The sequence below is a fragment of the Melozone crissalis genome, unplaced genomic scaffold, assembly GCF_028551555.1.
Source record: "Melozone crissalis strain CALT ecotype California unplaced genomic scaffold, PUWL_Pcris_2 ptg000019l_1, whole genome shotgun sequence".
In the NCBI taxonomy this organism is placed as follows: Eukaryota; Metazoa; Chordata; class Aves; order Passeriformes; family Passerellidae; genus Melozone; species Melozone crissalis.
In genome coordinates, this window is record NW_026535797.1 from 18,272,480 (window position 1) to 18,297,044 (window position 24,565).

Genomic DNA, 24,565 nt, shown 5'->3' on the forward strand with positions numbered 1-24,565 from the left:
TGTTGTCTTCTAAGGAGACTGTATGGATCAAAACTTCACATAATCAAAAATAATCAAAAATAAAAGAGTTACTTTTGGATGTAAAAAAATCTGAAGCTTTAAAATTATTTGCTTCCATACAAATCAAGCAAGTTGACATTAGGGCTGGGATACAGCTCTTCTCCCAGGTTCCACTGAAACACAACAACTATTGTGTTTAGCAAGGTTTTTGCATAAAGTTTTGTAGGATTTTGGCAAGCCTGTGAAAAGAATTGATTAATTAATTCAGCACAGATGGAGATACTGTGCCCAGGATGCCTGCCCTTGGCTCTGGTTCTGCTCCCTAGCTGTAGAGCACAGCTGACATGCTATTCTGTGTGATGCCAATCCTTCACTGAAGGTCAGTGTTGTCATGCCTTAGCAGCAGCAGTGCCTTGAGCTCTTCACAGGTCATGTGCAGATGTGTCTCCCACGATGGCAGCTCACTGTAAGGCGGCAGGACAACTTCAGAGCATGACCTGATGTATTATAGTAGTTCAGGGACTCGAAGCCCGCCTCAGAGCTGTGGGCCATATTATTAAGGGTACATTTGATACTTTCCCCTGGCTATATTATTAAGGGTACATTTGATACCTTCCCCTGTCTGTGCAGAAGGTGCAATATCGGTGAGGAGCAGGGAGTGGGGGAGCAGTGCTCGTTGTTCGCTGGTGGAGCTGGGGACAGCTGTGAGCAGCCTGTGTGCGATGCTGGCACTTCCCCTAGTGGCCACGGGGCCAGCCCTGGTGCGGCTCTCCCAGCCTGGCAGCAGCGTGCTCCCTGCCCAGCTGGCACAGGGGACGAGTTTGGGCTCGCATCAGCTCGGGCATTTCGTTCTGCAGCTCATCCCATGGCAGAGGTGCCTGAACTGTGTGGAGGTGCACATGTGCAGGTGCTGGGGTCCCTCCTCATCATCGTGTAAAAACACTACAGTGATCTGACCCAGAATTCTGTAGTGCCACAGGTCTGAACTGTAAAAATATTGGGATATGTAGGCTGGATTTTTAGACTTAATAATTATAGCAGGATTGGCAATGTTTTTATTTGAGTTGAGAATTTAGTTGAGGTTGGTTAGATAAAAGTAACAGAGAAGTGGAAAGACTTTTTTTTTTTTTTAGCTTCAGAGTAGCCTGAGTTGCCTAAACAAACTGATAATGAGATCTTAACAAAAAGCACTTTAATTGTGTCTCTCTTCAAATTTAACCCATGCATTTCAAATAAAAATACCTGAAGTTTGACAGCTAAATAGTTAGGAATGCCCTTATCTTCAAAACATTTAGTTCTCTTCCTGCATTCACAGACACGAAATAGAAGTGGTAGGTGAGCTAAGTACCTCTTGCTATAGATCAAAAGCTCATCAATAAAATCAAGCTCTTGCCTTGAACCCTGAGTATGTTATTCTCTTTCAGGCAATACTTAAAAATAGAATTGCTTACTCACCCTTCTAAAGGTTTTCCTCTCTTGTAGGAAGTGATTTATATTAGGTTTGGTAAGTGGTGTTCTCTATTATGTTCATAATGGTCTGCTCCACTCCTGGAAGACAGTGGCAGCACATTCCTCTGGGTTTAAACAACAGAGAGCACTTTCAGCACTTTCTGTACACCCTCTGCAAGTGCATATATAATGCAGATGTTATACTTCCTGCAAGTTTCTCTAGACACTGAGTACAGCAGAACGCCTGAGCTGAAATCTGTAGTTTTTCAATAAGAATAGTTCTGGGCCTGTTCAGACCAAGAAACTGGGTCCAGCCTAGTCATGCCAACAGGCTGGGGTGAGTCGCAGAGGTCTTTCATGTCTCCTCACCTGCTTGCCTTTGTTTTCTATCCACAGGCACCTCTCTGGTTCAGCACCTGATGACAGTGCTGATCAGTGAGCAGGGACGGATCTTTGCTGTTCCTCAGGCGGATGTGCCAGGGAACCAGCTGGAGATCAAACCAATGCGCCAGCGCAGCACTGTCGAGTGGATCTCCGAGGAGGACGGGGAGGACAGCAGGTCACAGAACAGCGCTGCCAGCCCCACTGATTTGCCTTCTGGCAATGCTGTGGCTCTGGAGGCCACTCCAGGACCTGCAGTGAAAATCACTCCTCCAGAGCAGAGTGGCAAATCGACCCAGCCTGCCACGAGCCCCAGTAAAAGAGTGCAGACGCTGCCTCCATGGAAATACTCCTTCCGCCAGCAGGGAGCACGGTCTGTGAGCCCAAAGCTGGGCAGCTCTTCCTTAGACATCCCCAACCTCTCCTCCAGTGGGAACTGGTTGATGAACGGCCTGTACTCCCTCCGAGGCCATCGCCGGACAGCCTCTGGGGAGCGAGTGAAAGACTCATGTTCCTCCCAGAGACTCTCCACTTATGACAATGTCCCCTCATCCAGCCTGTCCCTCAGCACCCACAGCATGGCCAGCACCACCTGGTCCACATCATCCTGTGAGATCTCCGTGATGGACTCGGTGAGCAGCTGCCCAGCCTGCCGGGCCAGTGACTCTTCTGCTTTGAGCTCCCTAAAAACCGAGTGGGTAACTCAGGGCTCGCTGTCCCAGAGCGAGGGCAAGACTGCAGATCTGGAGAACAGCATGGACAGGTTTGAAGCCTGCAGCAGCAGCAGCAGTGAACAGAGTGACCCGGCTGCAGCTTCCCGAGACTCTGTCCAATGCTCCAGGGCCTTACAGAGCTTGGTGGTGGAGCTAAAGACAGAGCTGAGCAAACAGAGGACTGAGTATGAGACTAGTATCAAAAGGTAATGTCTTCTGCAGGGGCACAAGGAAGTCATCTGTCAACATTGTCCCGTCTGAACATGGGTGTGGGCTGCCAAGGGTACCAGGTTCTCAGCCCTGAAGTTTGGGGTTGGCTGACAGCAGATTTGCTTCTGCTTTTTCCTTGCTACTCTCTGAATCCAACATTTCCTCCTCTGATTTGAGAGAGCATCAAAAAGAAAACAAAGGGGACACAGGGAAATCCAATGCTTCATATTCTGTGTGTTCACTGTAAATGAGAGCTGCACAGGTAGTGCCAAAGTCTGCTCTTAGTGTCAGAGAAATAGCAAAGCAAACATCTTGTAGGGAGGAATTGGGACCCAGGATGGTCAGGCCTCAACAAGGATAATCTGTGCAGGTGCTGATACTTGCACCAGACCAGTCTGAAACTGAGGGCTTCCTATTCTTTTCCCAACTCCAGCATTCTTGAGGAAACTGCTCTTGATTATTTTCCACAGGTTTTTTTGGAGTGGTGGTATTGGGACTGCATCTCAGCTGTAATGTTTTGAGCAGCCCTTTTGTGTTGAACTTCTACAAACCTCACTATTGGTATCTGATGGACAAGAGTGGTCCTTGGCTGATGGGGCAGCCTAGCTTGGAAGAGCAGCAGAAACTGTGTCATTTGCCAGCTGATGCTGTACTTTGCATCTGAGCTCAGAAAAATTCATTTCAGCTTTAAGGAGAGTTGTGTGTACGGCTGGGGCTAGGAAGTACGAAGTATTAATAACAAAGGAGTCATTAATTTGTGTGATATGTTAGGTTTTATGAGTGTATGTGATAATAGAAAGACTTTTAGGAAAGCATTCAGGGGAAATATGCACATGAAATATTGGTGCTTAAAGGGATTAGATATATTTTAATATACAGCCATGTGCAAAATTGCACACCATACTGTAATACATGCTGCTCTGCAGCACCAGAAATCTGCACTGAAGAAGGGCTGTAGTCCCATTTCTTACAAAGAGTTGAGTTCTCAGGGTTTGGGGTTTTTTTTGTTTTTGTGTTAAGGTGTTACTGTTATACTCCTTCAATTATTAAAACTCAGATTGGAACCTGAGGTATGAAAATGCTGCCAGTCTCCCAGACATGGTACCAAAAGCACGTAAGACTGTTGGGATTGTGTAGCACAGCTTTAGGGTAGGGTTTTTGGCACTTTTTTCTTGTTAAGGTAGTTTCTCAACAATGTATCTGAACCGTGATCTCTTCCCATGGGCCAGTTGTTAAGGTAGGTATTCCTCCTGCTATCTTCCTGCTTTATTTTATGATTTCCTCTGCTGGTGGCTTGCCAGCCCCCTCTGCGTTTCTGGCTCTTGCACTGTGCTGCCTTGGTGTGTGGAGCTGGAAGGAGAATCAGGCTGTGCAGCAGTTCCAGTTCCCACCTAACATCCCCAAGTGGGAGAAAAGCCCCACCTTGTTGTATTCAAAGTGTAAGAAAGAGTTCATGAAACACCAGCAGCTGCTAGCATGGGCTGTTGGGAAAGGTCTGTGAATGAGGGTGGAAGTTCATGACTTACATGGTTTGTTTTTTTGATGCCCTACTGATACAGAATGGGAGGAGGTGTGGGTTATGTGTCTTATATTTAATTGTGCAGAGCTGCCCTGGCAAGCCTTTTTGCAGGGATACAGGTTAATAAACAGAAATACCAGGCTGCAGAACCTGGAAATGTGTAGCTGCACATTCTTGCCTGCTGCCTGGGGGAAGAGATGGTTTCCCACCTTTTATCAGTAAAACTGTTCCAATGGTGCCTTAAGCTGCTGCAGGAGCATCTAGGAAGACCTGTTCTCCATTTCAGCTGTTGAGCTGCTTCAGCTCCAGCACCTGCCTTTCCCTGCAGCTGGACAGGACAGAGAGCACTGTGGCTCCAGGGGAGGACTCGAAATTGGCCAGGTCTGACAGGGCAAAGTAGCTGAGAGGAAAATGCCTAATGAACTAAAGAGTTTCATAAAACCAGGCAAGGTGCAATCACTCCTTTTTGTATTAAACAGGATGATTCCAGCTGTTTGGGCCTACAGCCTGAAGGACTGTGCTGTCAAGTCTAAGAATTTCAAGCCAAGTTTTTCAGCTCTGAAAAATTTTGCAATGTTTTTACTGCATCTGCAGCAATTTATAGGTGCAAAAGTATGTTCCTTTTCAATTTGCATGGAAGTCTGCTACTATGGAAAGACAGGAGCTAACTAGCAAAGAAGGGAGGCTGCTTAGCACAAAAGATTTAGGCTGTCTCACCAGCTTTATTTTATTGAAGATATTTTAGTCCCCTGAAATTGTAAATGTGCCTGTGTAGTTTGCAGAACTGTGTGTATCTAGCAGGACATGTTTTAATGAAAGAATATGAGCTTTTCTCTTGGCACGTGCATAAGTGAAGGGAAAGCAGAGTGAGTACCTGCCTGGGGCAGAGGTAAGGAACACTTGCTGATGGAAAAGCTGTTATTTCTCATCAACTGCCCATTTTCTCTTAGTCAGAGGGAGGCAAGTTTTATTGCCTTCCTATAACCACTCTGTTCCGGAGCATTTCTCCCTCAAGGCTAATTACCAGACATTCTCTGTTGAGTTTCAGTAATTCATGTTTGCCACCTGGCACTCTCTTAAGAAAGTGTAAGCATTGGGAGAGGACTGTTATGAATGTAGCAATGCTGTAAGTGCTGTGACTCTGAGTAATTCAGTCCTGAGTTAGCAGTTCAGGCTGCTGTAGTTGACCACTAAACTCAGTGGTAGAAAATGTAATTGTCAACTCAGAGCTGTTATGTGTGTGTGGGGCAGCATCCCAACTTCAGAATTGTCATATTCCAGCTGACACTGGCTGGACATAAAGGTCTGCCTTCATCCACAGGGGCTGCTTTTTGCTGGACTTGGTGCAGGTCAGTGCACCTGTGACTTGGATTCATTGTGAAAACTGTGGCAATCATCTTCAGCTGTATGTAAGGGAACAGAAAGGAAGCATTTAAGGTGATGCATTGCCCCTTGTCAGTGATGAACTTCACAGAGAATACCATCTAATGGTTGGTGAGGAAGGACTGTGACCTCATTCCTATCTGATCCCTAAGGATGTTCCTCTATATGGGATATCCATATAGGGAAACACAGTATCCCTATATGGATAAAGATTATTTTGGGATTATATACTTGAACTCTGCCTAAGTGAGGAGTTAATCAATATCCTCAGGCAGGCAGTCTGGTGCTGGAAAGTAGGCATTGTTTTCTAACATTTGAGCATTTTCCTCAAGATGCAAATAAAGGAAGCTCTGCCCTAAATTGAACAGTAATGAAATAGCATTTATTCTGTCCTTTAAAACTTCCTCTTAGAATATGTTAAATTTAAGTTGTTCCTCTTAGTTTTTTATAGTCATCAGCATTATTTATCCAGCCACTTTAAAAAGCCTTTTTTTTTTTCTTCTCTGTTGGTTTTAAGAATTGAAGAAACAAGTGCAGACCTGAGGAACCAAGTGGTTAGGTTAGAAGAAGAACTGGACCAAGAACGAAAGAAATACACGATGCTGGAGATAAAGCTGAGGAATTCCGAACGCGCTCGTGAAGATGCTGAGAAGAGAAATTACCTCCTGCAGAAGGAAATGGAAGAATTTTTTTCAACATTAGGATGTTTAACTGTTGGGAGTCAAAGTGCTAAAGTCCCCAAGTAGAACAAATATAGAAAATCCTGTTCCTGACAAAATGAGTGAAAATGCATATTTTGTTCTGGTATACTCATGTATCATGAGTAATTCTATAGTGATTGTGCTCTCAGTGACACTTACCCTGTTGTCTCTACATGTGCTATAATATTTGGGCCAGCTGGGAAAGACTGCTGACTATAAAGCTTGAAAATTTAATGTCTGATTGCCAAGAAAGAGTGGGTCCCCTCTGTATCCACAGAACAATAAGATACTCTTCTCCAGAGTGTCCTGCTGCCATCTTTGGACTCAGCTGCACCATCCTTTTGTTGGCTCAAGGAGAGTGGAAGGTCCTGCAGAGTGGGTGGATGGCCAGAACCAACAGACAAGCTGAGCCTGGAGCTGAGGGATCCCCACACTTGTGCTGGGGAAGGTGGCAATTCCAGCCTGTCACCACTGCCAGGATGTTTGCCAGATGGATTTAATGAGGTGGCTTTTGCCCTACTCCCTCCATCAAGTTTGTTCAAATTTCTCATTCCTAGTGTGATATTATTTTATGAAGATATTGCGAAAACAAGGTCTGCAAACATGCTGAAGATACCAAAATCTTGACAATTCACTAAATTGTCCCTTACCCACCTAATGTTTTCAGTGTTTCACAAAAATGCAGCTTTAAATTAAACTGTGATTAATAATGAGATTGGCTACACAAACTCTTTGGAACTTTAAATATGCACATTTTGCCTTAGGTATCTGAAGGTTTTCTGAGCCAAAAATAGAGCAGTATTAGCTGCAAGAAAAAAAAAAATCTTCTGAGATGATATATGTATTAAGGCAGAAGATGGAAGATCCTTATCATCAAAACACATCCAAACTTTAATAGCAAAACTTATGGTAAGAGAAATTAGTGCAATTGGGGTGGGGGTTGTCAGGGTGGTAAAGGGGGGAGGGTGGGGATCTATCCTTAAACTTTCCTGCACAATGTACACTTTTCTCCCTTGTAACATTTCTCCTTACACCAGCTGATATTTTTGTTGTTAGTTCTTACAGGGATATGAGGGGACAGGAAGAATACTGCACACAACCCATCATCCCAACTTCCTTACTTCTGCTAAGGAAAAATCATTAGAATGAAGCTGTGAGTTCTGGTAATTTGCTGCTGGGCTGACTTCCCTTCCAAGTGATTTCAAGAAGTTCTGCATAGCATTTGTAACACCCTGTGCCATGCAGAGGCTGCACACAGAAAATTGTTTTACCAGATTCAGCTTGAATTTCACCTGCGAGCCCAGCATTGTTCACTTTGTCTTGGCACTCCATCTTTGACATCCTGAGGTAGCTTGGGAGTCTCTAAGGGGAAAGAATTTTAACAAAAAGTGCCACAACAACATGAACTGGCTAAAGGGAAAGTATGGACTGTAACGAAGAAGATTGCTTTATTTTAAGTATTTTGGAAAAGTGCCCTGAATCTCATTTCTTACTAGAGAAGACTATGATTCACTGTCTGGAAATAACCTTAGAATGGGTTTTTACATACCAGGAGATAGTCAATACTGAAAGATATACTTTCTCCTCAGCATCTCACAGATATCCAGGTATTTCAATATTTTAAACATCTAGGTATTAACTTGTTTCTATTGCACTGTAAAACCTCTCCTTATTACAGAAACATAAAAAAATGTAAACCATTTAAAGTGAACAAAAAGCAGAATTTTAACCTAATCTTTCCTGGATAAGAAATGTCAAGCAAGGTGATACAGTAAATCATGTGGATTGATGCACTCAGTTATTTCAAAACCTTTTTCCTACTTCCCAGGCTCTCCAGCTGCCCTGCATTCCTTACTACCCCAGCATGAGGCAGGTACCTGCATGTTCAGCAGCAGCTGCCTGCCACCTGCAGGCATCAGCATCATCCCCAATTTTTTTTCCCACCTCTGCCTTGAATTCATTACCAATGGTCTCAAGTTATCATTTAAGGAATAAGATGGCCATTTAGAACAGCAGCATAATCAGATGCATAATGTGAGAGAGAAGCAGTAACAGTGACTGAGCTGGAAAAGCAAGCAGTATGGCAGGGAGCTGGAGGTACAAGGTCAGTCATCACAAAAATAAACCTTAATATTGGAGGGTGGTCTAATGGTTGTAAGTAGAACACCAGAAAGCAACATTCAATCCCATTCAGTACTAGTAGCAAGCAGGGTATTTTAATGTCTTTTTTTATTTCTACCCAAATCATAGAAGGCTTTCACTGACAGCCCACACCTCCCTTACACTAGTTATATTGCATGATCACCTGTATGTATCCAGTGCAGACTGCTCCCTTTAGTTCACACTCCAAACTCAAGAGAGTTAACCAGCAGTCCTGGCCCCTGCTCGTCTGGTGTATCTGGTGTTTAGTCTCCCAGTCAGCAGGGCTCAGTTAAGTACTTAACCTTAGGTAACTGCTAACAAACCCACCTATCCCAAACTTGCAGATCTAGGATAGGATCATGAGATGTGCAACACTGCACAATGTGGTATCCAAAATAAAATTAAGTATTTTTAATATACACAGAAACTCTATGCACTCAAAATGAGGAGTGAAACAAACCAGTTCCAGACTGGCTGTTGTGCTCCAGCAACATCTAAGGCTACTGTTCATGAAGAATAAATTTCAGCTGCTTCTGAAGATGAGCCACTGCAGTACATAAACCTGGCAAGAAGCTGCAAACAACCCAGTTCACACTAAAATGCACTACAGTGGGATGTTAACCTCAAGTGCAGCAACCAGAGCATAATGCTAAATTCCTGACATGGGCAATTATGCAAGAAATGAGATCCACTTGTACACAGCTTTGAAGAACACTATGCCTTTAGGTGAGGAAGATGATGAACCTTTTCCGTTTCCATACTCTTCTCCACCAATGCATTTCTCCACAGCAAGCACTGGAGACTACTCCTTATTTTGCAGACATTTCACTTGTTGCAGTCCCTCATTTAAATGTCAGCTTTCCTAGCAAGTGTTTGTCTGGTTATTGTTAATTAAACATGACAGAAGGTTCCTGGAATAGATAAATTTTTACCACAGCTTCACCTGTGCCATCCTCCCAGCCTGGAATATCCCTTCCAGTATTATGCAGGCAAGAAAACAAAACGGTAAAAACTTTTCAGTGAAAAAAACCCCAACATATGCTTTAAAAAAAAGCAAAACAGCCACACTTCAGAATAACAAAGAAAACTTCAGTAGTAGTGGCATTTCTAACACAAAAAGGAACATGAATTAATATCTTAATGACTCATCTACATTCACATGAGAGTTCCACTGAAGGCAGCAGCATTCAGGAGTGTTTCAGTCCTGAGGCACCAGACAAATCCTGGGCAGAGCAATGACTCTCTCTGGCCTTGCTCTGTAATGACATTATCATGGGAAACTGGCTGCGCTTTATGCTGATTTATGCAAATAAAGAAGAACATTTCCGAGTTCCCTACCACATTCCTAGAAGAACATTCCACAAATTGATGACCCAGATAAACAAAGCTGCCGGCACTGTGGTCACAGTCCCTCTCCCTTGAAACTGGGCACAAAGGCACCACCAGCACAGCTCAAGGGCAGCTGCAGTTGTTAAGGAAGCACTGAAACCCTACTGGAAGTGACTTTTGTTGGGACTTACCTGTGGGAGAAGTGCCAGTGCAGTGGGTGCTCCAGGCATCCAAGTCCGCTCTCCAGAAGTCAGATCCTTCAGGCTTCTGCAAGATGCAGTGTTGAGAGATTCTCCCTTACACCAGGCAGCCCAAGGCTTGCCTCTTCCAGCAGCACAGCTCTCAGCTGTATTTCCAGGAATTAAGGTGGCTGCAGCTGGCAGCAAGGGAGCAAGAATGGATTCCCACTGGTCACAAAGACCATGAACATTGTTATCAGTCAGTGGCACATCCAAAGTCCATGGGAATGAAGAAATGGAAAAAACATGTCACTTTGCCCACAAGTGAGCTCACACACAAGCCAGGATAGTACCATTAAAAAACAGATGAATGCTCAGGAAGGACTCTCACTAATAAGATTACAAGTGCAGCCCTAGTATGCAATCCATATGAAATCCATTGCAGGCTGGCAATGAAGAAACATTAAATGCATGGTGGTCAAACTTTTTTTTTCTTTTTTATTTAAAATATCATTATAACCAACTGACATACTAGATAACAATGTATACATTCCAGTGGTGCACATGTAATGACCTATGGCATGAATGAGTTAAAAAAACCCCACAATGTTCTCAGTAATGCCCACCAACAGCTTATTTGGAGGGAATAAAGGAAAAGCAGAAAAAGGTATCAAATGTGGGGAAGAAAAAAAAAATTAGTTTTCCCCAGTATTTTTAATGGTGTATCTTCCCCTTCATATTTCTTGGGACATAATAAAATTAAGAATATACTTCAAGAAGGGCAGAAGGAATGATCACAATAATTGGGGTGGGATTTTTTTTCTCAACTTTAGTAATAAAAGTTAAAGAACTCTCAAAAATAGACTAGATATTGGGCCTACAAAAGTAATTCATCTGTATGCAAAGCTTACCAAGAATTATTCCTTTTGTAAAATGTAAAGGATGAGCTGACATTACTAGTAAGCTATTTTTACCCTACAAAACCAGACTACAATAATAAAATCACCAATTTACAGCTAACACAATAATCTAGATGTACATTACTGTACACAGGCTATATATACATTACACATGAACATCCTACGTGAAATAGATAAGAAACATACTGATATTGTCTCAACATTGGCCAATAGGTTTGTTTTTCTAAAGGAGGTGTATTTTCTATTCACATTCAGTGTAGTTCCAATAGCAAGGGTTAGCTTTGCTTACTTCAGAAACGTAGAAAGTTTGTGTGAGGTAGTTCAAGAAAACCTAGCTTAAATTTTGAACTGCAGAAATAGAAACACAATGTGATCTGATTTGTAACACATTTCTGTAACACAGACATACAAAGAGAAGGGAGTGAGAAAGACCATTTAAAATACTATTATCCAGTGCCCTTAACTAAGAATATATTAAATTAATTGAAAATTTGGGTAGGCAGTACAGTCTTAGCACATGCTCCAATAAAAACCTCTTCCTAATTCTGCTGAAAAATAGAGACAGGCTCTCCTTCAACTGCTCCAAACCACTGACAGGAAAATGAAATCTAACAGTATGGACAAGCTGCTGTCAAAAGCAAATAAGAATATAGCTACAACCTGTAATTCACTCCCTTTAGCAACTTGAAAAAGTAAGACCAAGTATAAGCTGAGCCTTCTTTTCCACTTTTGCCCATGATCTTTGTCAAGAAACATTTACTGTCATACTCTTCAGATTATTGGCTGTGTAGGACCATCCTCCTGTAGGAGGTTTTCGACATTTTCCTTTATGCACTGCTGAGCTGAATGCTCCATCCATCCATCCATCCCCTACAGAGCCCTGGCCCTGGGCAGCAGGGCCCTACTGGCATGCTAGTGCTGGGGACACAGGACACTCCCACCACACCACTGGTGCTGATGCTATGCCCACCGGGAATTCCTGCCCGGAAAGATGCTGCTGCATCTCACCTAGTAAACGTTCTTCAAAGCTAAAAGCCCAAGCTTGGCCAGGGCAAAGGGCTACATCTGCTCAGCTGAGCATTGACCCAGGGATGAGCATGTTCCACCAGGGAGTTGTGCTTGGGCAGCACAGCTGCTCACACACACACCAACACATCAGCTCTGAGCCACTGACTTGCACCAACAAAGGGCTTCCCAGCACAGCATCCCAGTACTCTCTAAGGGTACTAATTCCCCCCCACCCATCTCTATTTCAAGCCCTTGAACAACCTACTTCTACAGGAGGAGAGAGCTGCTTTACCCTTGCTGCATGCCACAGCTTTGCCCAGAAAAGGCAGACATCAATCTCGCTATTACTGCCCAACTTTGAACCTCACCTGAGGTAAGGGAGCAGACAGCTCATGGTAATTCAATCCATATCAACTCCCAGTGGATTGGAATGGCCTTAGAAAGTTGCATGCACTTTAGTGAAGCCTGTTGTCTTGAGAAGATTCCAAATCAAAGTTTAAAATAAAACTTACCAATATTTTAAAAATTGTACAGTGTATTGTATAGCATATAATCTAACAATAGACAAAGACAGCTGAATTCCAGTTACCCATTTGTTTGCTATCTGTGGCAGTGTACATCTATCTGAAAAAAATTTATATTTCAACAAATAAAAAGGGAAGTTAAGACTAGGATGCTGTTGTGATAATTTGATTACTGAATGATTTTGTCTTTGAAATTTGCCATCACTTTAATTTGCCTAAAATGCAAGCAACTGGAAAAAAGAAAAAGCAACACTCCTGTGAAGATGGTGCCAAAAGTGAACCGTTGCCACAGGCAAAGCTCTGACCCTACTGAAGCAATACCTTTAAGCACAGCTTGCACACACATCGCAACAGGCTGCAGTGGGCAGTTCCACACATTCATTAACTTTGCCTTGAAAGAAGAAAAGCTCAGTTCTCCTTAGCACTTATCAGCTCAGTTCAGTTACTATATAATTCAGAAACTGGAAAGCAATAGCAAAAAATATTCTGAAGTTTCAAAATATTTCAATCATCACTGCAATCCAGTGGGGTCTAAAATAAATTTAAATAGGAACTAGATTTACCAATTTATTTTTAACAGCACTGAGAGGCATCAGAAGTTATTGTCAGTCTTAACTTCATTACACTGTGCAGACCACACTATCACTTGACCCTATAAAACAATGGAGTACTTTTGTCTGACCAAAAATTTTGGCTTAATTCACAGCTTAAACTTTGATAAAAAAATTACAAAATAGACTGTTCCATTGGTCTCTGTTCAACATTTTCTACATTCCAGTGCTAGATGAATCCAAACTTGTCCTGCCTGTTCTGAGGTAATATACAATTTGGCAGGATCTTGCAAAAATAATTGCCTTAACAAATGTGGCTTAGGAAGGCAATATTAAAACATTAGATATAAACGAGGAAAGCAAAATTACATGCACACAGCACTTACCAGCAGTCTAGCCAGGCCAGGAAAACAACTGTGCAGTTTATCAATTTAGTTATTTTTGAGACATTACCATTTCTTGCAACCCTGCATGTTTATCAAAAAGACATGTTGGACATTGACATTACTATCACTTCTGTTTTTCTAATACTTACTGCAAAAACAAATTTTCCTCTTTCAGTTAAAACTTCAAAAAGATGCTTATTTAACCCAACAAGCAGAAGGAACCACACTGAAGACCACCAGTCACTCCTGGATGACCTCTGCAGGCAGTTACATTATTTGCTTATGCTCAGTGCCTGGCAAGACTTCTGTATTTTTTATGCCCATTTTTGTGAGCTTTACCAATTTGAATTCCTCTTCACATTCTAATTCACTACACAAAATATGCATCTACACAAAGGCAATCAATTATACAGCCTAGCTTCACTAAAAATCCGCATTTTCCAAAGAAATAAATTCTGAATGATTGTTTAACTCATACATAAACTTAAGTCAGTTATACATAAATCATTCTGTAAATATAAAATGTAAACAGTTAAAATACTTCTGTGAGGAGCAGCACCATCTTACATGACTATTTATTAACTGTTCAATATATCTCAATATATCTTTTGTTTAAAAAGTGTATTGAAACTTGGAGCTTCATTAATGAAAACTACTGAATATTTATGACTTAAAATGAACCACTGCTAAGATTTCTGCTACACTGATCTCATGGTGAAATGAAAGAGATAAATATTAATTTATACAGCACTACTTCTTCCCCCTTTGGATGGCATATATTGCTCAATTAATGCATTAGCTACAGAAATCCTGAGGTTCTCCTACCACTTCATGGTTTTTAGCAATCAGTTACTTTTGGTGGAGAAAAAGTAGCTGAAGTTTTGCCCCTATTGCATTCATGTCATTCCCTCTTTGACCCAAAAAGCACTCAAAAAGTACTTGCCTTATTAGACAAAACTAGTAAGAACCAGAACTCCCAAGAACCACATCTCACATGAAAGTATAGCTACAGCATATTGATATTCCCTCTTGTCAGTCTAAACATCCTGGATACACTTCATTTTGCGTGTACAAAAACAGGCTACGAGCTAGAAGTAAACAGTTTATTGGCATTGCAATGTATTATTCATGAAGTATCCTCATGTTTTATGGTGATCACAAGATTTGGCATGCCACAACTCTGCAGAAAACATCACATTACTCTGCTAGGCTGGATATTTCTGCAGCTTTGAAGATATGCTTTACTTTCTTAAGTTCATAAACCCATTCAGATAATGTTACTCTGCAAAGGCTTTTTCTGTTTCTCTAAAAAAAACTTCACTAATTGTTGCTTTTGCTGAAGTACTATAGGCAAGTGGCCAAAATAAAAGAGGATTTTGTTCACTATCCAGCACCACAGTAGTATGCCTGAAACTACAGCTGGCTGCACTGAATTCTCTCCCCCTCCACCTGGGACACAGATGTATGACCAAGCATAAAACTCTGAAGGATATCATGAACAAAACATCTGGAATAAATTCTAATTAAAAAATTGAAAACCTATAAAATCTTAAATAATTCATCATATGGTAATGACCACAACATTAATATGTGCTTTGATAAAACAAATCTTACAAATTCAGTAAAAAAAGATCAGCAGCATAATAGTAAAGCAAATATGCAGATTTTAAAACCACAATAAAAATTACCAGGTTTAATATTTTACAGTTAATTACAGCAAAAAAGTGGCTGCTTATAACACAACTTACAGTTTGAAATTACAGCACTTTATGATGAATTCCATGATTATTTTTGAAAAAACACTCAAAAATACCACCAAATTTTAAAAGTGCCCTATTAATGACTAAAAGGACCCCCCTCCCACCCCCCAAAAGACCAAGTAGTCATCTACAGCAACCCAGAGGTCCAGCTGAGGTTTCTAGACTGCTGTCTGTATCAGAGGCCAATGTTGGATCTGTTGACATTGAAGACACATCGTTGACAGATGACGATGAAGATGGGTGTTGAGAGCCATTGATCATTGCTGCACCTGTGCTATGAGAAACAAAACAGCAAATCAGTTGCAGATACAGTTGCACAGTTCAGTACTTGCATTAGTCTGCCTATTCCTAATGGCTGTTACTTTCTGTTTTGGCAAGTTTGAAGAGATATGTCTCAATCTGCCATCAAAATAAATAAAATCCACAAGTCTTTAACGTGAGGCTTAATAGATGGTGTGTCAGGAACTGAAATAAATGAAATCTCAATTACACAGGGACAACGATATGGAGATTGAACAGATCAGTAAAATGATGTCAGCCCTGAATATTCCACTCAAATATACAATGTCTCAATTCAAGAACCCTATTCTTGAGTTTAGGGTTCTTTGATCAGCTTTACTCCCTCCTGACCTAAAACTCAGTGGAGCCTTGTACTGTGCTTTTATTGTAACCAACCTAAAGGGGCTGGCTGGCCACGTATAACCCCGTTCTTGGTTCTTTCCTCCAGGTCCATGACTTCCTTGTATATCAACTCTGAAAACGCAAAGAAGGAAAAAAAATGAATTTGCAACCCAAAGACTAGATCAGTAATACATCTCCTATTAAAATGTCCACTAAATTTCACAGGTCTATTACTGTTAAGAATTAGTTTTGAATAACAGATTATAGGCTACACAACAATGGCAAGTGATATAAAAAAGTACATTCTTTTCTGTTGGATCTGGAGGGGCCTGGGACGCTTGAGAACACACTGGCATTGCTCTAGGGCTCTTTTATTCAGGCTGCTTGGAGACCTGAGGCTAAGCTGAGTCCTAAGGCCCACTCAGTTTTTATCAATGATTTCTTTGGTAAGGGAAACTCGATCAGCAGTCTTCGAAAGAAAAGCCAGGACCACTTGAAGACTTGTCCTTCTAGGTCAGCATAACATACAAAGCTCAAGCTCCTGCATCTTTTTCAACTGTAGCAGTTTGTCCAGAAGAGTTACCCTCCCTATAAATGCTGTCCAATGGACTGCAAAAGGTGACTGAGATGAGCAGGTCTTTAGTTCACTTCAAAGGTTCATCTCCTTTGCTTGAATTGTTTGTGTCCCAACAATTGAGAGTCTGTGAAGCACTGGTCTGTTCCCCTGACATCCAAGCAGATGAAGTAAATACTATTAGGTTGCTCAGAAGAACTTCAATAACAATAATCACTGGGGCCCAGCATACTCCCAAAAGGCTTATTATACTTTAAATGCCTTTCTTACCTTTCCACTCTTCTATCGTGTGCTCCCTCTCATCTAACTGCTTATCTGGTATTTTTGGTGGAGGCTGAAAAACAAAACTAACTCATCATAGAGCAATCAAAAGGGATATAGAACCAGTATAAATTAAAAATGAAAGTAACCATTCAGAACATGAATCTCATTTAAAAATAATATTTACATTATTATATATCTGCTCATACTTGGACTTAGCCTGTTTTTTAGATGCTACCACAATCTTTAAAGTTCTTCTGATTAACAAATTTGCTTACATTACTGTAACAGAGAAACAGTCTGGTAGAAGAGCTCCTAAGTACAGTAGTCTCCATCACAAGCAGCTTTTTTTAGCTACTGTCAATTACAAAATTCTCTATCAAGCCATTACAGAGCACCAGAACTATAACTGCTCTGTCTAAATCAAGTAGTTTTTTCTATTCTTAGTGGCCATCACTGAACTTTTCTTTTTTAAAAATAACTTTTCTCATAAACTGAAATTATCCTTCAACTTATTTCTCAAGGAAAAAATTTACATTAATCCCTTTGTTCAATAGTTTTAATAACTAAAAGCTCAAGATCTTGTATTCAGATTTTGCTGAAACACTTATTTCTAGTTGAAGAATAGTATCAATTCGTACAACTGATGAAAGAATTTAGCTTCCCCAAGAATAAATACCTCAGAACCCATCAAGGGCAATCAAATCACACTGAAACAACTGAAGCTCAATACATTAGAACCCTATAGTAAAGATTTCAGATGCATGACTACATGTTCAGGAGATGATAGGCACTTATACACCAACACAGAGACAGGTACCTCAGCCCATTCCTGATGCTATTTCTAATAAGCACATTTATCAATGTCAATAAAAACAGTTATGGCTCAGTTAAGCTTCTAATGAAATGTGCAACAATCTTTTGTCAAGCAGTTGTTCCAAGCATCACAGCAAGATGGCTTCATACAGCAGATTGCCAAGCAGAGAACTAAACCAAGGACTTACAGCTTCTGCTTCTGATGGATCATACCAAACATTGATGTATGGGTGCTGCAGGGCTTCATCCACAGAGATTCTTTTAGAAGCATCTATAACCAGCATTTTTGATAACAAATCTCTTGCTTGACTTGCTGCAAAAATAAAATTTTCTGTTTGGATTACTCCCATATACAGAACACATACCACCGTGTTTCAAACTTTTAAAGAGAAGGGTCAGAGTAATCAAGTTCTAATTAAATATCTATGCAACCCCATATAATATAAGGTTTAGAAGAGTGGTCCATTTGATGGCAAAAAAACCTGAAGAGAATGACCCAGGTGGGAAAGGGGTCAAACATGTTTCATTATCCATTTTCAGCATACAGTGTCCCTTGTTGTGACAGCCTTATGTGAAACAGCTCAGGTGGCAGTGCAGCCTTGTCTCAAATAGCAGCAGGCAAGCACCTACTACCCCTTTGTCACATGCTTTGAGTCACAGAGAACACCGTGAGAGATTCCACTAAGTAGGTGGCCTTTAGAACCAGAAAGTCTCTGAAGTAACTATAGGGTATCTATATATTATGAACATAAATTCTTTATTCTCATCCCTAGAGAACAAAGATCTGCTCTGCCTACACAACTTCTATTCCAACCTCCCCCCATTCTTCTCTAAACTGCTTTGGCATCTGCCATTGACAAGAATATAGATATTTACATGTCTTTATAAAGACAGCTCCAAGAATAGGAGCTGTCTCATGAAGATATGAAAATGGAGGCAAACACATGTCAGCATATTCATCCACTCCCATGATATAAATATGTAGAACCTAAGCAGGATGATTCTATAGTGAACAAAACCAAGCTACATTTCTGTTCAATATATCAAAGTTTTAAAACTTTTAAAACATAAAACACACAGAAGACAGACCTTACCTTTAAGTTTATTGTGTTCGGAGTCAGCTGGGAAAAGGACATCTGGAAAGAGTTTTTCAAAACTATATCCAGCATATTTAGGTCTGTTCTCCACGTAAGTTCGGACTGTAGGCTGTAATTTCTTCATAAATTCGGGGCATGGTGTTCCTAGCTGCTCTATAACTTTATTCCATTGATCAATATCTAAGGTTATGCAGCTAAGAAAAACACTGTGTCTGGTTTTCAGCTACAAAGTTACATTAAAACCACATGAAATAACCAACAGAGAAAACCGACGAAATTATAATAAAGTATCAAGTTATTCATCATGACTTAGGACTACTTTCTTACATGGTGAAACAAAGCAAGACTATGACAGTGTAGTCAAGGCAACATGTATTTCACTCAAAATCATTATTGGCTAGAAAAGGATATAATTCTGAGAAACAGAATATTAGAAGACTCACAAAATATTTAAATACAACAAATTTAACTTAAGTCCTTGTCTGGGTCGTGGAGAACTCGCTCCCTGATCTGAACATACGTTGGAAGCAGTCAAACTACTACACATCACCAAGGCACTCCTGAGAATGACCCCAAGTGGGTGCTCTGTCCTTCATTCTCATCTTGGTACCTCAGCCCAGTCCTGGGCAACCTCTCACCAAGGATGTGCAACACTCAGCACCAGTGGGCACACAAAGGACCAAGGCCTGGCTCACACAGGTCAGTGACAATATTGTCAGGGACTTGAATGAAGTTAAAGAGTTTCAAGGATGCATAAGGAACATCTTAACTGAGAAGTTCACACACTGTAAAAGGGAGACTGACCACTTCAGGGCAGAAGTATTTAATATATTTTACTGAAACAAAAAAAGTAAAAATTGGTTCAGGAATTCCTAGTTGCAGATGGGTAAATACTGGGGAAGAGCTCAGATAAAATTTTATATATACTAATTCATATTCTCCCCAACATTTTCTCTTTGGCTGCCATCAAAGACTGGATACCAGGCTACCCAAATCAACAGTGGGTTGAAGCAGACCCTCTCTTATACTCTTAAAACTCAACAGCAGATCTCTATATAAGGATTCCCAAACTCTGCTGAGCTTTAGTACAGGCCTTGACAAAAGGAACTATTTACATTGTATGGCACCAAGTCTAAATTAAAAAGCCACGCCAGCAAACTAGATGCATAAAGCAAAGCATGGTGCAGCTCATGCAATGACAGAGCTGTGTGAAAGTAAGGATACTCTGGATTTCCTTACCATGGCTCAAAAATCTCCACCCCATTTTCACCCCTAAATGGTACTACATCAAATTTTAAACAGTAACCTGTACCAAAAGCAGGAAACATTTCTGATGGCATCTAAACAAAACACTCTGTAAGTAATAATAAAACAAATAGGATCTCAAAGTCCAATGATTTTCACTAATTTTAGCAAGGATCTAGAAGTTTTAGTTCTGTTTGTTTGGAGCAGACTCTGTGTCTGAAATACTGTTCACAGGACAACCCATATAGACACCACCAAACCATTCACAGAATAGAAAGACAGAAATACCAGATATTTCTGAAAGCTCCTTGCAGGATCATTTCTGCACATAGAAAATAAATCTCCAGAGTGTAACTAATGAAGATGGTTAAGAATTTTGGTAAACATTCTCTATAAACGCAAAGAATAGTAATTACTAACATGCTCAGGCACTAAACAAGATTAGTAAATTACTACATAAAAATGAATTCCAAAGTAAAACCAATGCATATGAACCAAGAAAACATCCTCTAAACAAAAAGAAATCTGTCCTAATTGTGACAACATTCAAAAGTAATGAAGAGGGACTACATTACACTGGAAAAAGAAAAGAAGAGGGGAAAAAAATGAAAAGAAAAAATAAGGCTGTTTGCCCAAGTGGTAAATAATGAACTTGTAAACTGGTATTTGAAAAGGCAGTTTAAAACTAGTATTTTAAAAATTAGAACCACCTTAATCTGGAATTGTATCACTGCAGTATCTTTTGACCTTTTACAACTACATCTCAGGCCAAGGGTAAGGATACGATCTGTACCAGGAAATAAAACACCACCTTTGATCATTTCTCCCATGATGCACCCAACTGACCAAATGTCAACTGAAAACAAAATGCAATGATATTAACATAAAAGATAGTTATTAAAATAAATAAAAATATCTAGACACAGACATACACATGAAGTGACTATAAAAAGCATGTGCAATGAAAATGAGTGAAGGTGAATGTATGCTAACTACAGGACCAGCAGAGACTATGTCCTACTGCTAGGTGCAGCCTGAATATAAATGATTTTTTTTAAAGTGTATCACAAGAAAAATCCATGTTCATTTAATAAAAAAAAAATTGTACAATATGCATCTTCATGACACAACATCAATAAGAAGGTTAATGACTTCCTAACTAATTCAACCTGCTGCAGCAGCACAAGGATACAGTCCCTTCCTGGAAAGAGGATTTTGTGGCAAACCATTTCGCCCATAATGCACCCCACAGACCATAAATCCACTATGTTTGTAGCACAAAAAGAAGGAAAAGCAAAGCAAACGGTCATTTAAAATTAAAAGAAGCATAACATGACTGCATCCTATAAACTGCAGAGACAGCACAGGAAGAAGAGCAAGTCTTGTATTAACCAATGAAAACAGTTTAGCATACACCATGTGTAAGGATTAGCTTTTAACTGTCTCAAATACAAGGCAGAAAAACATCCTTTTGTTTAATATAGTGCTAGAGCAAGAGCTTGAGCAGAGAGAGAGAGACACGAATCAGGCAGAGTAAAGGTCTTCTCCAAGGCTGGAGGCTTCAAAGCTACCTCTGCCAAGGGAACAGATTCAAGCACCAAAGACAGACTGATTCCTTGAAAGTAATTCCACTGTAGTTGTAGGAATAATTCTAAAAGTAACTAAGTAAACTGACTTGTAAAAATATTGCCTACTGAAACAGTTCATGCTTAAGAGAATTACATAGGAATTACAATTGGACATCAAGTATTTCCTAGAAGTCAGATTACCATGCATCTCTCTCTCGCTTTAAATAAAAAGCAAACAGAATCAGTAAAAGATCACTTAGAATTTTAGAGGATCAGTTAATGACAATGTTAGTATGCTCCTAGATTTTCAATTCAAATAATTTGTTTTAAAATATGTCTCCAGTTACACTGAAATAACATTTTATACAAAAAAAAAAACTTAAAAGCAATTTTTTAAAACTGAAATATGCATTTTCTACATTACCTTAAAATAAATCACTCAGAAGACATAAAGATGCACAAGTTTACTTTATACAGGTAAGCCAATTTCTTTTGCAGTTACTTTCAGAAGTATTGTTAATTCCATATGCCAAAGCTTTCTTGAAGTCATAACAATGAAATTTTATTATTATAAGGACTTTTATGTCAAATATGACACTGGATTTTCAATTAAGCAGATAAGAGGGGGGTTTAAGTGACAACAATCTTATAGTAAGAATTATATGTGAATGTTCTGAAGGAGCTCAACAATGTCAAGCAAACAATATTGCTTCTTATTTTTCAGTATTTCTTCTCCTTTATTTATTAAAGTTCCTCTAAAATAGTATCTAGATAATATGATAGGAGATCAAAGTTGTGCATATTAATAGGTCAAAATTAAGGGCCTTGCTCATTTAAAAAAATATTATCAACAGCTTAGTTTAGTGCTCTTTTTCCTTTAAAAACTTTTTTTCAAATACTTAAGTATATATTATTTGGCTTAGAGACCCAAAGAAGCCAAGTTTTGCATTTGACTTTTTAAATAAAATTCTGAATGTTGACTTTTTGATCTGCAAACAACTTGCTGCCATTACAACCCAAAATATACCCAAATCTCTTGTAATTAGCTTGTGTCCAACACAATAAAGTTACCATGCTTCTGGTATCCCTACAAAACCAAACTCCAGATGTTTTGTGGTGTTTTGACTTACTGCTTTCTATAATCAAACAAAAACCTATTTAATTACAGTTCTCTGACTTTTGTAGCAAGCTGAACCAATGATACTGTAAATACTTTTACAGAAGACTAAAGAAGAAGAAATGTAGGTTCTGTCATGCACACTAACAATCCAAACAAATAAATATCTCAGTCTTGCAACAGAGGTCCACTCTCATTCCTCTAAGCTGGCTTTTTTCATTGGTAGCACCATTCACAGACAGCTTGAAGTCACGAAGTCACTTGCTGCAATGATATGCAGTTGCCAGGCAGGTTTACAGACTGCGTTAGGAATGCTGAAAAGCAGAGCAAGCCCCAGTTGTGTCAGGAGGTGAGGAGCCACACCTCACACCCCCAGGAGACAGCTCAGGGCCTCCCTGGAGGCCTGGCCAGCAGAGTTTGAGACACACAGGGTGACCTGTGGGCACTGCCAGCCTGAGGTGGTGACAAGTGAAAGCAGGGAGCTGCCAGAGCACAGGGACAGCACAGCAGTGAAATGGCAGCAGAACCAGGCCACTCCAATGGAGTGTCAGGAAGGACAGCACAATTGGCTCTCCTAATGGGTGCCAGAGCTGCTTCCTTGCAGGTGCAATGTATTTGATGATGTGTTTCTCTCAAATGACAGATCTTTTTTATTTTCCTGTAGAAGATACTGAGAGGCAAACTGGTCACAGAGTGAGTATAGTCAGGAGGAAGCGTATGCAAAGTAAAATTCCCCCGAAATTTGTCATGGACCTCAAGAATCTATGATGCATGTACTGTCATCTTGACAGCATTGCCTGCATGCTTGTCTCAAGTATATTATTGAGATTTACTTCAGCAACATTAAGAACTTAGTGCAAAAGGCTTAAAGGAGGCTGATTTTAATAAGAAGCAATGCTATAGTAGGTAATCTTAACTTGTTTGTTCCTCAGTAGACTTTATGCTCCCTATCCCCTTTTATGCTCCCTACTTCCTGAAAGGCCATACCCAATACAGTTATTTAGCAACGAATTTAGTACACATATCTACTGAAGAATTACAATTTCGTCTTCACCAGGAATAAAGTCAGATGAAGGTATATCAAAGTACATACCACATATTAAGAAAATATACTTCCAGTTCTTCCTGGACGTCATATAATCTACCAAGGAAGTTATTTAAATTTTTAAACAAACAAGGCCCTCAATTTCTTCTCCTATTAAATGCAAACATTTTCTAATGGGTTGAGTTGAATAAACAAATTGATGTACCCAGAATCTGTATTTTGGTCACAAGACTAATTTATAAAATTTCTACAGCTTGAAAAAAACATTAACATGTAAAATGTGGTGTGCCAAACAAAAAAAATAAAGCTATGCCAAAGAAAGACTATATTTGCTGACCGTTTTCTTTGTATCCCATCCCTAGGATGACCTCTGGTGCTCTGTAGTAACGAGTCACTACATAAGGCGTCATCATAAAACTAGTTCCTGCAGTTCTGGCCAGTCCAAAGTCAAGAATCTTCAAAGTGCAGTCTGACTTTACTACTATATTACTGGGCTTTAAATCCTTTAAAAAGAAACATCATATATGACTGCTAAGACAAGCACAAAGTAGCCTGTGGTTCACATTTTAAAAAGATAATATTGCTAACATTAAATCCCACGCACACAACTAGGTTATTGCTATAACTGCAGCTTTTTTCCCCTTGCATCAATTTATGTGCATTCAGCAGATTACAGAATGAATTCCTTTATTGTGCTTGTAGATTTATATAGCAATTAAAGAAGGAAAATACAACCAGCATTATAAGGTTATGTTAGCAATGTCTGAAATAAATTGAGGTTAGTAAGAAGTGTTAGCTCTCAGGAAAGGTCTAGAAACTGCTCACTGGAACAATAATTACTACTACAGTGCAGAACACAAGTAACATGACAATTACTTGATTCAATAATCATCTTGATACAAGAATTATTATAATTATAATGAATGTAAAAGGTTCATTTGCTAGTTGAGGTTACATTACCTCTTTTGAATCAATGTATTTCTCTGAATAGAAATCTCCATGCCCACATGGTTTTAGTTTCCAATTTATGACTTGGTTTTATATTAAGTTTGGCAACCAAACCCAA

The 24,565-nt window shown here is 39.9% G+C and overlaps 2 protein-coding genes across 8 annotated transcripts in view; one reads left to right on the plus strand and one right to left on the minus strand.

Annotated features, from left to right (window-relative positions):
* ARHGAP22 (Rho GTPase activating protein 22) overlaps nucleotides 1-9,243 on the plus strand; it is a 117,176-nt gene extending 107,933 nt beyond the window's left edge. For both annotated transcript variants that reach the window (XM_054277216.1, XM_054277218.1), the window contains exons 9-11: nucleotides 1,846-2,749; nucleotides 6,173-7,265; nucleotides 7,413-9,243. In XM_054277216.1, the coding sequence (XP_054133191.1) occupies nucleotides 1,846-2,749; nucleotides 6,173-6,401 (1,133 nt within the window). In that variant the 3' untranslated portion in view covers nucleotides 6,402-7,265; nucleotides 7,413-9,243. The remainder of the gene's footprint in view (nucleotides 1-1,845; nucleotides 2,750-6,172; nucleotides 7,266-7,412) is intronic.
* Nucleotides 9,244-14,484: 5,241 nt separating this feature from the next.
* Nucleotides 14,485-24,565, minus strand: part of MAPK8 (mitogen-activated protein kinase 8) — a 116,058-nt gene continuing 105,977 nt past the window's right edge. For 4 of the 6 annotated variants that reach the window (XM_054277224.1, XM_054277222.1, XM_054277220.1 and 1 more), the window contains 7 exons: nucleotides 23,837-24,002; nucleotides 20,962-21,033; nucleotides 18,522-18,704; nucleotides 17,616-17,740; nucleotides 16,621-16,684; nucleotides 15,831-15,908; nucleotides 14,485-15,424 (listed from right to left, as the gene is read on the minus strand). In XM_054277224.1, coding sequence (XP_054133199.1) covers nucleotides 15,279-15,424; nucleotides 15,831-15,908; nucleotides 16,621-16,684; nucleotides 17,616-17,740; nucleotides 18,522-18,704; nucleotides 20,962-21,033; nucleotides 23,837-24,002 — 834 coding nt within the window. In that variant the 3' untranslated portion in view covers nucleotides 14,485-15,278. Of the gene's footprint in view, nucleotides 15,430-15,830; nucleotides 15,909-16,620; nucleotides 16,685-17,615; nucleotides 17,741-18,521; nucleotides 18,705-20,553; nucleotides 20,626-20,961; nucleotides 21,034-23,836; nucleotides 24,003-24,565 lie in introns of all 6 variants that reach the window. The other 2 variants (XM_054277221.1, XM_054277225.1) reach the window with 2 other exon arrangements.